We start from the raw sequence: 12,540 nt of genomic DNA, 5'->3' as shown, positions 1-12,540 counted from the left end.
CGTAATAAAAGAATAAATGACCTGACATCATAACTAGCAATTTTGACCATGTGTTTGTGAGGTGCTTGGATCCCTCGTATTCGCATATTCGCCCCAGTCCTGAGCTGAGCTCCCCTCCTCCGTCCCCCGCACCTTCCCATCCCTCACCGTTCCATCATCCGTCTATTCTCCAACAATTCTCCTCTACAAACCCCCCAGACAGAAACCATGACAACAACAATCCGCAACCCCCGTCGCCTTCTCATCCTCTCTCCATCCACTCACTCCCCCTCAATCATCCCCCCGCTCCTGCACTCCCTAACCGGCGTCCCGGTGGCCGCGCCTCCGGCAGCGACAGCACCAGACACACCACCAGCAGGAACACAACCAGAAGCACAAACAGAGACAGAAATAGAAACAGAAACAGAAATACCCACCCTCTCCGACGCCGACACCCTCGCCCCCTCCTCCCACTCCAACGCCTCCTCCACCGCAACAATCGCCCCAACACCAACACCAACACCAACACCACCCCCAGCTTCAGCACCAGAAGCGGAACCACCCACCACCACAACATTCGCCGGCTACACCACCCACCCGCCCCTCCACATCAAAAACAAATACTACACCGCCGACATCCCCATCTGGGTCGACGAGATCCCTCTCTCGGCGCCCCCAACTTCCTCCGCCACCGCCGCCGCCACCACCACCACCACACCTCCAACCACAACCGCAACCACACCCGAACCCACCACGCCCCAAACATGGAAAACCTCCTTCTCCTCCCCGGAAGCCCAAGTCGTCCGCGAAGCCATCGGCGCCGTGATGATCTGTTTCCGGAACCCGGCGTCGAGGTCCATCCCCCTCCCTCTTCCTAACGGAGATGAGGATGCGCATGCGCATGCGCATGCGGATCTAGAGTCCCGGGAAGACGTGCGCCAACTCAAATCGTTCGTGCAGGCGGTAGGCGAGGTGCGCGCGCTGATTGAGGAGGAGAGGGGTGGGTTGGGGGTTGCGGAGGTGCCCGGGGTGGTTGTTTTGGTGGGTGGGGAGGGTGAGGGGCGTGGTAATGGTGCTGGTGCTGGTGCTGGTGCTGGGGATGGTACTGGGGAGGAGATGCTGGGTGAGGAGCCATTTTCGGTGGGGTGGTGGGAGGATCAGGTTTGTGAGATGGGGTTGATTGGGGTGGAGGTTGTGAGGTGGGATCCGAAGGGGGATGGTTCTGGGGATGGGGAGGGGAGGAATGTTTATGGAGGTAGGTTTTTTGTGGCCTTGTCTGGTCATCTACTTCTGGGGAGGGGGATGGGTTGAGTATCTGGTACTAACTATAATGCAGAGCTGCAGGGGATGCGTCGCATCAAGGAGGTGCTGGAGACGCACGATTGGGCTGTGACGGAGGGGGAGGACATGGGTATGGGTATGGGTATGGGGACTGGATTACTCGATGATGACGACCTGGAGAGAGAGCTGCTGGGTCTGGACGAGGGGGAACATGGGTTCGATCTGGAGGTGAATGAGCTGGAGCGCGAGATGGTTGGGCTGCGGATGGCGATTGAGCGAGGCGGGGGCGATGGATTTGGCTTTGATGACGATGAGGAGGTTGATGATGAGGAGCTGCGCGTGGACGCCGTCGAGGCGTTGCTGCTGCGCATGCGCGCCATTAAGGGTAGTTATTCCTTCCTTCCTTCCTTCCTCCCTCCCTCTCTCTCTCTCTGTTTCTTCACTTCTCTCCCTGAATGGCACGAACGCGGGCTAATATGGAGACCAGATATCAGCGACGAGTTACCGGAAACCGAGCGGAAGCGATTCGCGGCGAAGGCAGTGCGCGATATTATGAAGGAGTTGTAAGTATGATCGGAATTACTATATATTCTGTTCTGTACAAAGGAAAGAAAGGAACAGAACAATATCTATAGCTGCTGCGTCTATATCTGTATTATTATTATTATCATCATCATCATCATCATCTCACGCAGATCCTGTATCTATCTACCTTTTTTTTATCGTTGTATATGATGTATCCATCCATCTTTACATACCTACGGAGTACACATTACCCATCATCCATTCATCCATTCATCCGCATCTACCCACCACCAGACACCCACCACGAGACATATATCTAATCCTTCTTCTTCAACGCCTTCCGTCTCTGCGCAATCATATGCGTGTACAGAATATACGACCCTAAACAAACCCCGATATCAGCACCATGCATTCACCCAACCACGAATCAGAGAGAGAGAGAGACAAACTCACCAGGAACATAAATCCCCAACACGACGACCAAAAACCAGCGATAAACGGGCATCCACTCCGCGGCGGGGCCCAAAGCCATGACAACCATGACGCACTCGCTCGTGATTCCAAGAGGATAGAGCACATAGAAAGTGTTATACCTGCCACGCACACACAGAGATTAGCCAGGAATCCTCAAAAAACCAAATCCCCCACAGGCTGTGAAGTAAGGTAGTAGTAGAGAAGGAAGGAAGGAATGAAGGAAGAAAGGAAGGAAGGAAGGAAGGAATGAAGGGAAGGGAAGGGCAGGGAAGGGAAATACAAACCTCAACCAAGCCCACCACGCCGGCACACCCAGGCCAGAAACCTGAAGCACAAAAAACCCATACCGGATACACTCGGTAATTCCCCACGCAAACACACATCCCAGGAACCCGTAGTCAGCCACCTGCACCTGCACCTGCATCTGCTCTTCGCCTCCCTCCATGCCTTCCACGCCCACAATCCCCTTCCTACCAGCTTCACCAGCTCCAGCTCCAGCTCCAGCTCCAGTTCCAGCAACAGCCACCCCCCCCTCACGGAAGAGATACATAATCCCCCAGACCAAGAGAATGCGACTGGCGACCTGCATGGCGGTAGTGAAGACGGGGGCGCGCACGAGCCCGACCACGCTGTGCAGGATCTCGAGCAGGGCGAGGGACTGCGTGGCGAGGAGGAGCGGGAACACGGCGGTGAAGATCTGGGGGAGGGGGGTCTGTTGGAGTAGCAGGAGGGAGAGGGCGTGGACGGTGCTGGTGGCCCAGAGGGTGAAGGAGAGGAGGTTGTAGAGGGTGAGGTAGACGCGGGTGGGTTTACTGGGGGGTTTGGCGGATTTCGGTTTCGGTTTCGGTTTTGTGTTGGGGTGGTGGTTGTTGGTGGTGGTGGTGGACATTGTGGCGGTTGCGGGTGGGGGGAGGGGAATGAAGGGTTGTTGGTGGTGGTGGTGGTGGTTATGTTGCTGTCAGGAGCAGTGAGGGCAGCGAGAGGTGAAGAGGTGAGGATGTGAGGATGTGAGGATGTGAGGATGTGAGGATGTGAGGTTGTTTGGAGTACGGATGGATGGAGGAATAGTTGGGGCGGGGGCTGATTGGTTGGGGACAGCTGGTGGGTTAGGTAATCACCCCGGATTTTCGTTGAGGTCGACTTCTAGATAGAATGGATGTGGAAGGAATGCTTCAGATGCAGTGATCCTGCACAATCAGTGGAATCAAGCTGCACAGCTACAGGGAAAACACCACAATCATGCATTAGTCAATAAATTCGAAAATACTACGCACGCTAGCACATCTCCGACGAATCATCGCGGCCTGTCGCCGCCCACTTCAGTATTGAAACAAAAAATCAGACTCTCCTATAACAAACACAAACACTCGAGCACGCTAAATCAAGGACACAAATGCAAACACGCAGCTTCATGGGGCGAGGAAAGCAAGGCGAGAAAAGCCAGCCTCCACTCACGCAGGAGTCAGTCGGCAACTCACTCACTCGGTTGCCCCTCGCCATCCGCTGCCAAACAGTTCGTGACCGTACAATATCATGACATTCGTGATCCTCATCATCGCTGTTGTAAATACGGTGCGAATAAGGTATACCACTGAGAAGGGAAGGAAAGACAGATGCCGAGCAGGAGCCAGGGCGCTCCGGGCCAAAAGGAAAGTGACGTGACAAGACAAGACAAGACAAGAGAGAGAACGCTTCGTGATGACAAGGCGAAAATACGAACAGAGCGATGCGATCGCTAATTTGTTTGCTGCGAGTCTCATAATCATAAAATGCCGGCATATATCATGGTTTCGTATCGTGCACTGCTGTCATCTGAAAGCCGTAACACGTCGTTCAGTTTGCGCGAATCACAAGTCGGGAAACAAACTTGTTGGATAAACAGTCGAAGTCATTGCGGTTGAATTTGGATTGCGAGCGTCCGCGAAGGTAGCTCTCTGCGACGGGTTAGCATGTCTGTCCCCTTCCATGCGGGCTGTGGATCATACCAAAGTTGGTAACGTGCTGGCGGACCTCAGTCATCGTGTCGCAGACGTCGCGATTCGAGTGCAGCAGGTGGTGGTGCTTTTGCGTCTCCCAATCCGTGAAGGCTGGGAGCTTCTGGGAAATCGCCTGGAACAGCCCGACGATCACGCCCACGGGGGTCGTCTCCATATCGTTGCAGAACTTCTCCACCGCAGCAGCATCCTAGCGAAGTATGTCAGCATCGTCGCCCGCCTATTACATCAATCAAACTCACCGGAGTCCGGTAGTGGCAGTCAAACTGCATCTCCTCCCACACCGCCAACAGTATCGAAGCCAGAATGAAGATTGTCGGCCAGTTCTTAAGCTTGTCTCCACTGTAGACACTCGAGTAGAGACTAGACAGCTCTTCCAGCACATCTTTCTGCAGCTCGCGCCACATGTTCGCCATGGCGCACTTGATCTGGAAGTTGATCATGACCGGCGCCACCGTCTTGCCCTTGAATTTCGAGGTCTGATCCTGGATCTTGCCGGAGAACGGCTCCTCCTCGCCCAGCCCCTCCACCATGGTGACGTGGAGCGTCAGGTTGTACGCAATGACCAGCTTCAGCGCCTTCCGGATCACCGGCAGCTTCGTGCGGTAGTAATACCGGAAGGCCGTCTTGAGCATCTGCGTCAGGAACGGCGTACCCTCGAAGTAGTCATCGACAAACTTTTCAAAGGTGCCGTTGCCGTCGATGTGGCGATCCAGATAGTCTGACAGCATCGCATGCGAGATACCTTCCATTCCGGCGGACAGCTTGGCCGTCTCGACCTCGTACTGCGTGGGTTCCCGGTTCATGGATTCGACCCAGTCAACACCAAAGCACTGTTCGTCGCGCACGTAAACCTCGCGAGCATTGATGGGGAGGACGTGGCCATAGCCGTGGGTGATGAAGAGAGTCGTCTCGTGCTCGGAGAATCCCTTGATGTTTCCGACCGTAAAACCCAGAGCGATGTGGCGCTCATAGTCCGCCTTCCAGTCCTTCATGAAATACCCGATTTCCTTAATATCAATCCGCGTGCAGGGGACCTGCCACAACCGAGCATGGGAGGGCTGGCAGCCGGCGCAGGGCTCGCCTTTGTCGCACTGTTCTGCAGTCAGTACGGTGGCTTGACAGGCTGTGAATCGTGATCGGGTCAGTATCTTACAGTCTTCTTCAAGAACTTGCAGCGCAGGCATGCCCTCAGCTTACGGATCTCGCTCGCCTGCTTCCGCTGGTCCGGCTTGAGAGGTCCCTTGCGCTTGCCCACACGCTTCTCGGTTTCCGGCTTGCCGTTCTGGGACTGCTTGCGGACCTTGGTCTCGGCTGTCTTGGCGGCAATCGGACTCTTGCGGGACGGCTTCCGACTCGGCGGCGAGGCCGAGGACGCCTGGGACCCGGAGGAGCGCGAGGGCGGGGAGGACGCCTTCTTGGATGGCACCGGGATGGGCCGGACAATGGCTACAGGGCTGACGGCAGTCGGGGACTGGGAGCCGTGGGAGGTGTGGTCGTAGGAGACGCGACGGGCGGCCATGCTGTTGTTGAACGCAATGTCGAAGTTGCTGTCGGAGCTGGGCGAGTTGATGGGATTCGTGATCTCCACGAAGCTGCCGTAGGAGGTCGAGTAGGAGGACTCAGACAGACTGCGGTCATGCAGGGTCTGGGTGGGATTGATGAAGATCCCCTGATCCGGGAAGAACTCGTGGGAGCGGCGGGGCTCGATGGTGCTCCAGCCGTTGTCGCTGCTGGAGCTGGTCAGAGATCGGACCTCCAGGTAGGTGTCGGTGGGCGAGCTGCTCTCGATCACGTTGTGGGGGGCGCCGTAGGCGGTGGTGAAGTCCGGGAGCCCGTCGGGCTGGGGGAAGGCCATGAGGTCGGCCTGGAGGTCGTGGTAGGGGAAGGGCACCATGTCCGCCGGGGCAGACAAGGGCAGGTAAGGACCGTCCAGCAGGCTCGTGCTCATGTGCGCGTGGGCTCCGGACATGAGATCCACGGGGGACGAGTGGATGGGCATGCCATAACCGGCGGTAGTGAACTGGGGGGCGGAGGAGGCCTCCTCATGGGCGTAGTGGAGGTGGGGTTGCAAGTGCTGGAAGTGCCAGTCGACCATCAGATGAGGATCCTGAGCTACCGACTGTTCGTAAGCGTGACCGCTGGTTTGCAACGGCGAGATGTCTCGCGCTCCATCGGATCGCTGCGAGGCCTGGTGGTCCACCGCTACGGGCCAGGACTGCGCTTGGATGTAGGTTCTGGGGTCGTAGTCTAGGCCGATGAAGCCGTCGCTCGATAAGTCGACATTGGACATGATGACGGCGGGACTATGTACCACGATGAAGGGGAGAAGGTAAGGAAAGGGATTGCATGAAATCGAAGGGGGAGGGAAGGGAAGAAAAAAAGGAAAAAGACGGGACAATCCAACGGGCAGGTGGAGTGATAGACAGATGGAGAGACAGGAAGAGAGAGAGGGAGAGAAAGGTGGTACAAAAAACAAATAAGAGGGAGGATATGGGGGTGGGGGGGGGTGTGAGAGTGAGAGTGAGAGTATGTGTGTGTGTGTGTGAATTGGGGATGTGGATGTGGATGAGAATTGAGGATGGGGATGGGGATGGAGATGGCAATGGGAGGGGGGGGGGGGGGGGGGAAGGGAAGAATAGATTGACAGACAGGATAGACAGGCAGATCAGACAGACAGACAGGACAGAACAGGACAGGACGAGACAAAACCAGACAGTACAAAACAGGCAAGCAGGCAAGCAGGCAGACGACGGGTGAAGCCTGAGGACAGAGGCGTCGGATGAGCAGAAAGCCCAGAATCCGGGGGTGCAAAGCGAGAAGAAGAGGATGAGGATGAGGCCATGGCGGGCAGGCGTGGTAGCGGTGGGGAGCAAAGCAGCGGTGAGGCGGGAGTTGCGTCGGCCGGAGATGCGCTAGGGGATCCTCTATCGGAGTGGGGATTTCAGTATAGTTGCTACTTGGTCGTCCTCGAGTAGCAGCAGTCGCTTGCTGCCACGACGTCCTCGTGTGGCGTTGTCTATACTATCTCCCTAAGTACTAGATAGTTAGTTGTCGGAGCCCTGCCGACTTCCCCTCGCACGTACAGTAGTGTAGATACTTAGTAGATAGTAGATAGTAGTAAGTAATTGTCCACTGACTGACCAGCAAAACCTTGCCAGACTAAACCCAACTAAACCCGACTAACTCTGTTAGACTGTTCGTGGTAACCCCATCCGGGATGGCCCCGTCGATTGACTGGTCTCATGATTATCAGCCCCCCCGATCTTGGGCAAATGGCAGCCGCCGCCGGACGCCCAGCGTGGACCAGCGTGGCCCAGCGTGGCCTAGCGCCCAGCCCGGTATCGTACTAGTCCCATACCCCCATGCACCCGCGACCCCCTCGGTCGTTGGCCTGTCCCCTCCGAACCCCGTACCGCCATCGTACCGGCACTTCCAGCCTACCTTACACTGTGTTAAGTAACAGTACGTCCGTCAAGGCAAGTCAAATCCCTCGACAGTCAGTCAGTCAGTCACCTGGCAGATGGTTTGCTGGCAAAATGGTACTTCCGGGGGAGATCTGGTCAACAAGCCATGCTGTGCTGCAGAAGCAGAAGCAAAGCAGGGCAGACCCAAGGTGAGGCTTTCCTCATTTCATGGCTACGACCACGGTACCGCACGGAATTTTCCGTTGACGAGACACGGGAGCACATTCGGGAAGGGGGCGATCAGTGGAAACAGGAAAAACCGTCAAGATCGGTTGGGACTTGGCGGGCAGATGGAGCCAGCAGCTATTGACTAATTCGACACGATTATTGGCAAATGTCTCCGATCGGGGGGAAGGAGGGGGGGCGGGACGTGGCAATTACAGTATTACTGGGCAGGGTGGGCACCTCAGTATTTATTGTACGTGAGTCCTCGCCAGTCAGATTGCCAGTGACAGGATGACTCTTGCCTCCCCTATTGTCCTGTACGTATGTACAGACAGACATACATAATCGAACTATACCGGGAGGGCGCCAGCCAGGGCAACAGGAGGCGATTCGCGACGCCGGCCAATAGCACCGCCCGTCCCCAATCAGTGGTCAATCAGTGATGCACACATGTTGATTTGATTCCGTGCCAACAAGGTGGTGGCTGACGGTGCAGTAGCTCCATCCATGGCCATGCCAACAGGGTCAGGTTACTACCGCATACAGCAGCAACAGCAGCAGTAGCAGTACTAGTAATATCTACTAATAATCATAGTATGTACGGTGGCCCGTACCGTACCTGTGTACTCCTGTCCCCCGGTCCCCCGTACGCCCTCATTCTACTCCGGAGCCATGGAAAAGACATCCTTCTCTGCGGCCCTGGCCATGATGTCGTTCAGGTGGTGCTGCAATCCGGTTCCTGAGGGGGAGCTGCCGTCTTGCCTTTCCGGGTAGCCATCATCGCCCAGAAGCCAGTCGGCATCTGCAGGCCCCGGCTCACTTGGTATGCGCGTCCAGGAGTATGTGCAGTCATTCTGTCTCTTTCGTCTTCAGCTCGTACAGTTTACCGAGCAGGGCAGACAGGACAGGGTCTGACTCTGTGCGCTCGTTTTTTTCCCTGCCACTGCCGGAAGGAACCCCACCGGTTTAGATAATTTTAGCAAGGGTCGACGACGAGGCCATTCTCTCCCCGGCGGAGAACGCGTGATAGATCCAAAATTGGTCCTCAACAAACCTGCAAGATAGAAAGAAACCTGCTAGCACTTCCACGGGCCCGTGTATGAAAAAAAAAAAATGTAAAGCCCAAAAAGGCAAAAAAAAAAAAAAACGGGCTTGGCCGGTCTCCTCCCTGTAGGGAAAGACAGACAGAACAGACACCAGCTCCTCATTCCTCTCAAAGCGGGCAACGAGGGAGGGAGGGGGCCGTAAGGTCAACGTTCTGCATATGAACTCCAAGCCCGTGATCTCCACCCCGGTGAGTTCGACGAATCGATGCGCCGGCTCTGAAACCCATCGGCATCGCGGACTTCTGACTCGCAGCTTGCCACGCCAGCGGCCGCACGCAATCCTACCGATGTACGAGATGTACGACCTGGTAGCAGTGTAGCACCCTCTCACGGCCAGAGGGACGCGCCGGTTGACGACGTTAGCGCTGGAATCGCAGTGAGGGAAATCTTATTATTAGCACGACTTCTTTGTACCCCGTGCGGCCTATCTATCTACGCTGGGAAAGTTGAAAGTTGAAAGCTGAAAGCTGAAAGGGGATCTGCCGTCATCATCGATGATGGTCAGTGCCCGAGTCCCTCGGACTAGTCGTCAGGTCTTCCCCCAAGAAGGGACGAGGTCAATAACTTTAAATCCTAGCCGGCTGGCCGCAAGCGATCATCATTCCGGTCGCTATGGTCGGCTGTGAGAATGAGGGGGATACAGTTCAACTTTCTCCGATGAGTGAGTGAGTACAGAGTACAGAGTGGTACTCGGTAATATACCGTCTAGTGTCTGTACCGAAGAACAACAACAACACCACAACCCCTCCTGCCATGAGGATGAATCATTTCCCCAGCCATTATTATTTAACTACTAGGATTAAGAATCCGACTGGAATGCCCGCTAGCCGATCTGGGATGGACAGCCTGCCGATCCATTCCGCATCGGCGATGGCTGGACTTGCCTGGAAGCCTGGAAGCCTGGAAGCCTGGATCACGGGGTTCGGTCGGGAATGCCGCTGGAAGGGTGGAAGTGGCAGGCTGAACGTGCAACAACAGTCCAGGAAGGGATCGATTGTCTTGTCACTCAGGCAGCCAGGCAGCCAGGCAGTCAACAGATTAGTCAGACACGCAGAAACGTCATCCAAGAATCGCGACAATGACATTTCAGAATTCAGATGGGATTCTTCCTGCACCCATCCTGCGCACTTGGCCTATCCGCCCAACTTGAGGGGAGAACAAAGAGGAGAGAGGGGCCCACACCTGACCACCGACCAACCCGACCAACCGAACAATGGATTCTGCGGGCGGCGATTCCAGGCGCTGCCCCCATTGATGAGATCAGAACAATCGTATGCCCCGGATGCCTTCTGGTTCGCGCCACCCCCTCCAGAATAGTCCGCATCATATATTCGCGCAGGACCGTCCATGCCTATCGTTATTGCCGCCGCAGGGAAGCAACGTCGCCGAGTCCGTTTCGCCAGCCAAACAACAGCCACCACCGCCAGCGCCAGAGACGCCCGGAGCAAAAGCTCCCCGTCTAATTTGTCGTCGACTGGGAGCCGCCAGTCGACCCCCCGCGACCAGACATCGCTGAAACCGCGCAACACCATGTGTGAACCCCAGGCCCATCCCGGAGTGCCCTCCCTGTTCCAGGAGTCCCCTGTGCTCCTCGACGCCCTGACTACGGAGACCTCCGAGCTGCAGCTGGAGACCGTCAACAAATGCCTGCCCTTTTTGGGAGGCCTGCACAGCAGCCAACCAGGCCCCTTCAACCGCTTCGGAGTGCCGTCGCTGCGCCAGCATGAGCACATCGGCTACTTATATGAATCCCTGGAAGAGTATCCCGCGGGCTTCGCGGGCATGGATGCTAGCCGCCCCTGGATGGTCTACTGGGCCCTGGCCGGTTTGAGCTTACTCGGCGAAGATGTCACCAGGTTTCGTGAACGGTAAGCAAAGCAAGCAACCACTGGTTATCGTCGGGCGTGTCGCGGGGTCCCCACAGGTTTCATGCGTTCCTGTCCCCCCATCCCCCCCCCCCCCCCCCTTTCTGGCACGTCTGTTCTGGTATAATCGGCCCATCCCATTCTAAGCCATCGTTTAGTGTCATTGCCACATTCGTACCTATGCAAAACCCGACAGGGGGATTTGGAGGAGGGCATGGGCAATTGTCCCACTGTGCGTCCGGCTATGCTGCGGTGCTCTCCCTGGCCATGGTTGGGGGCGAGGAGGCGCTCAAGCTGATCGATCGGGAAAAGATGTGAGTGGGAGTCGGTGCCTTGGTGAGCGTCCATGCAGGCTGACTGCGACCCAGGTGGAGATGGCTGGGGAGATTGAAGCAGCCCGATGGTGGCATTAGGGTGTGCGAGGGTGGAGAAGAGGACGTGCGGTAATTTCCCTATCCGACGCGCTGCTGCACGCCTGTCCTGGACCGGTGCTAACCTTCGCATCAGAGGCGCGTATTGCGCGATGGTCATCATCTCGCTGCTGGATTTGCCACTGACGCTGCCCCCCGAGGCCGAGGCCCGGCAATACGGGCTGGAGACGTTCGCCAGTGGCCTCTCCGACTATCTGGCCAGATGTAGGTGCTGCCCGGGATCGAGCCGGCGACTAGGCTGATTGGGACTGCAGGCCAAACATTCGAGGGGGGTATCTCCGGAAGTCCCGGGTCTGAGGCACATGGGGCCTACGCATTCTGCGCGCTCGCATGCCTCTGCATCCTGGGCCAACCAGACGAGACGGTGTCGAGGTAAGAGGCTGCTTCTGGGTCGGACTCCCCCGCCTTCCGCTGATAATGTATCATGTCAGGTGCATGGATGTGCCTCTCCTCCTGTCTTGGCTCTCTGCTCGACAGTACGCCCCCGAGGGAGGCTTCTCCGGCAGGACCAATAAGCTGGTGGACGGGTGCTACAGCCACTGGGTCGGAAGCTGCTGGCCATTGCTCCAGTCCGCACTGGACGGGGTCCAGTCAGATGCAGGCCCGCGACGGGCTGCTGCGGGTAGTCTCTACAGCCGTGAAGGACTGACCAGATATATCCTTGCCTGCTGTCAGTCCAAGCTCGGGGGCCTCCGTGATAAGCCCGGGAAGTAAGTTGCCTCCTCGTCGCCATGCTACGGCCGTGCTAACTCGCAGCCAAGGCACCCGGACTCGTACCACACCTGCTACACCCTGACGGGTCTGAGCTCGGTTCAATATCACCACTACCACACGACGTCTAGCGTGAGCCCCAAGGGCGTCTCGGCCTTTTCGTGGAAGTACACCCCGATCAAGACGTCGGACGCGTCCGCCGAGCAGAATGTCTTCGATGAGAAGGATCGCTTGACGCCCTTCCACCCCCTCTACGTGATTCCCCATGCCGCGGCGGAGAACATGCGTCTGTGGTGTGAACAGCACCCGGTCGAAATCTAAGTTGTCCTCAGTATAACCGGAAGCAAAAAGAAAAGAAAAGAAAAAACGCCGGCAGTGGTATATAAAGCAGCGTTTTTGTATAGTATGACGCATTCCAAAAATCTACTCCTTTTGGCAGCTCTAGGATAGTATACTACGTTACACGGATTGTAGGAGAGTAGTATCGCATCCTCAGCGACGTAAGGGAACCGTCCTGGGGAATGCGCGATGAAGCCAGAGGG

At 56.6% G+C, this 12,540-nt stretch overlaps 4 protein-coding genes across 4 annotated transcripts; 2 read left to right on the top strand and 2 right to left on the bottom strand.

The window, feature by feature from the left end:
- Positions 1-207: 207 nt before the first annotated feature.
- On the top strand, positions 208-1,827 carry BO70DRAFT_351176 (adaptin-binding domain-containing protein; the record flags this gene model as incomplete). Its single annotated transcript, XM_025541728.1, has 2 exons — positions 208-1,234; positions 1,316-1,827. 2 exons carry the CDS (start codon positions 208-210, stop codon positions 1,825-1,827), a joined length of 1,539 nt encoding a protein of 512 aa, XP_025401591.1.
- A 72-nt stretch (positions 1,828-1,899) lies between these two features.
- On the bottom strand, positions 1,900-3,197 carry BO70DRAFT_360347 (protein tyrosine phosphatase-like domain-containing protein). The gene is made up of 3 exons (XM_025542760.1): positions 2,544-3,197; positions 2,239-2,378; positions 1,900-2,166 (listed from the first exon to the last, which is right to left on the bottom strand). Exons 1-3 carry the CDS (start codon positions 3,146-3,148, stop codon positions 2,102-2,104), a joined length of 810 nt encoding a protein of 269 aa, XP_025401590.1. The 5' UTR covers positions 3,149-3,197; the 3' UTR covers positions 1,900-2,101.
- An 895-nt stretch (positions 3,198-4,092) lies between these two features.
- On the bottom strand, positions 4,093-6,546 carry BO70DRAFT_394578 (Zn(II)2Cys6 transcription factor domain-containing protein; the record flags this gene model as incomplete). Its single annotated transcript, XM_025546469.1, has 4 exons — positions 4,093-4,193; positions 4,245-4,443; positions 4,496-5,347; positions 5,410-6,546. The coding sequence occupies 4 exons, from the start codon at positions 6,544-6,546 to the stop codon at positions 4,093-4,095; spliced, it is 2,289 nt and encodes a 762-aa protein (XP_025401589.1).
- Positions 6,547-10,338: 3,792 nt separating this feature from the next.
- Positions 10,339-12,319, top strand: BO70DRAFT_369673 (CAAX farnesyltransferase subunit beta RAM1; the record flags this gene model as incomplete). The annotated part of the gene is made up of 7 exons (XM_025544693.1): positions 10,339-10,859; positions 11,015-11,170; positions 11,225-11,299; positions 11,364-11,491; positions 11,542-11,659; positions 11,719-11,997; positions 12,049-12,319. 7 exons carry the CDS (start codon positions 10,339-10,341, stop codon positions 12,317-12,319), a joined length of 1,548 nt encoding a protein of 515 aa, XP_025401588.1.
- Positions 12,320-12,540: the final 221 nt, after the last annotated feature.

Source organism: Aspergillus heteromorphus (genome assembly GCF_003184545.1).
Source record: "Aspergillus heteromorphus CBS 117.55 chromosome Unknown BO70scaffold_6, whole genome shotgun sequence".
NCBI classification, from domain to species: domain Eukaryota; kingdom Fungi; phylum Ascomycota; class Eurotiomycetes; order Eurotiales; family Aspergillaceae; genus Aspergillus; species Aspergillus heteromorphus.
The sequence above is the reverse complement of the archived record's forward strand: the minus strand, read 5'-3'. Positions and strand labels throughout refer to the sequence as shown.

What these genes read in the sequence shown, in the direction of transcription:
- BO70DRAFT_360347 (XM_025542760.1), bottom strand. Translation starts at nt 3,148, where the DNA reads ATGTCCACCACCACCACCAACAACCACCACCCCAACACAAAACCGAAA. An exon ending in GCGTGGTGGGCTTGGTTGAG is followed by an intron (nt 2,379 to 2,543) that starts GTTTGTATTTCC and finishes TGTGCGTGGCAG; the next exon opens with GTATAACACTTTCTATGTGC. An exon ending in GTTGGGGATTTATGTTCCTG is followed by an intron (nt 2,167 to 2,238) that starts GTGAGTTTGTCT and finishes GGGTTTGTTTAG; the next exon opens with GGTCGTATATTCTGTACACG.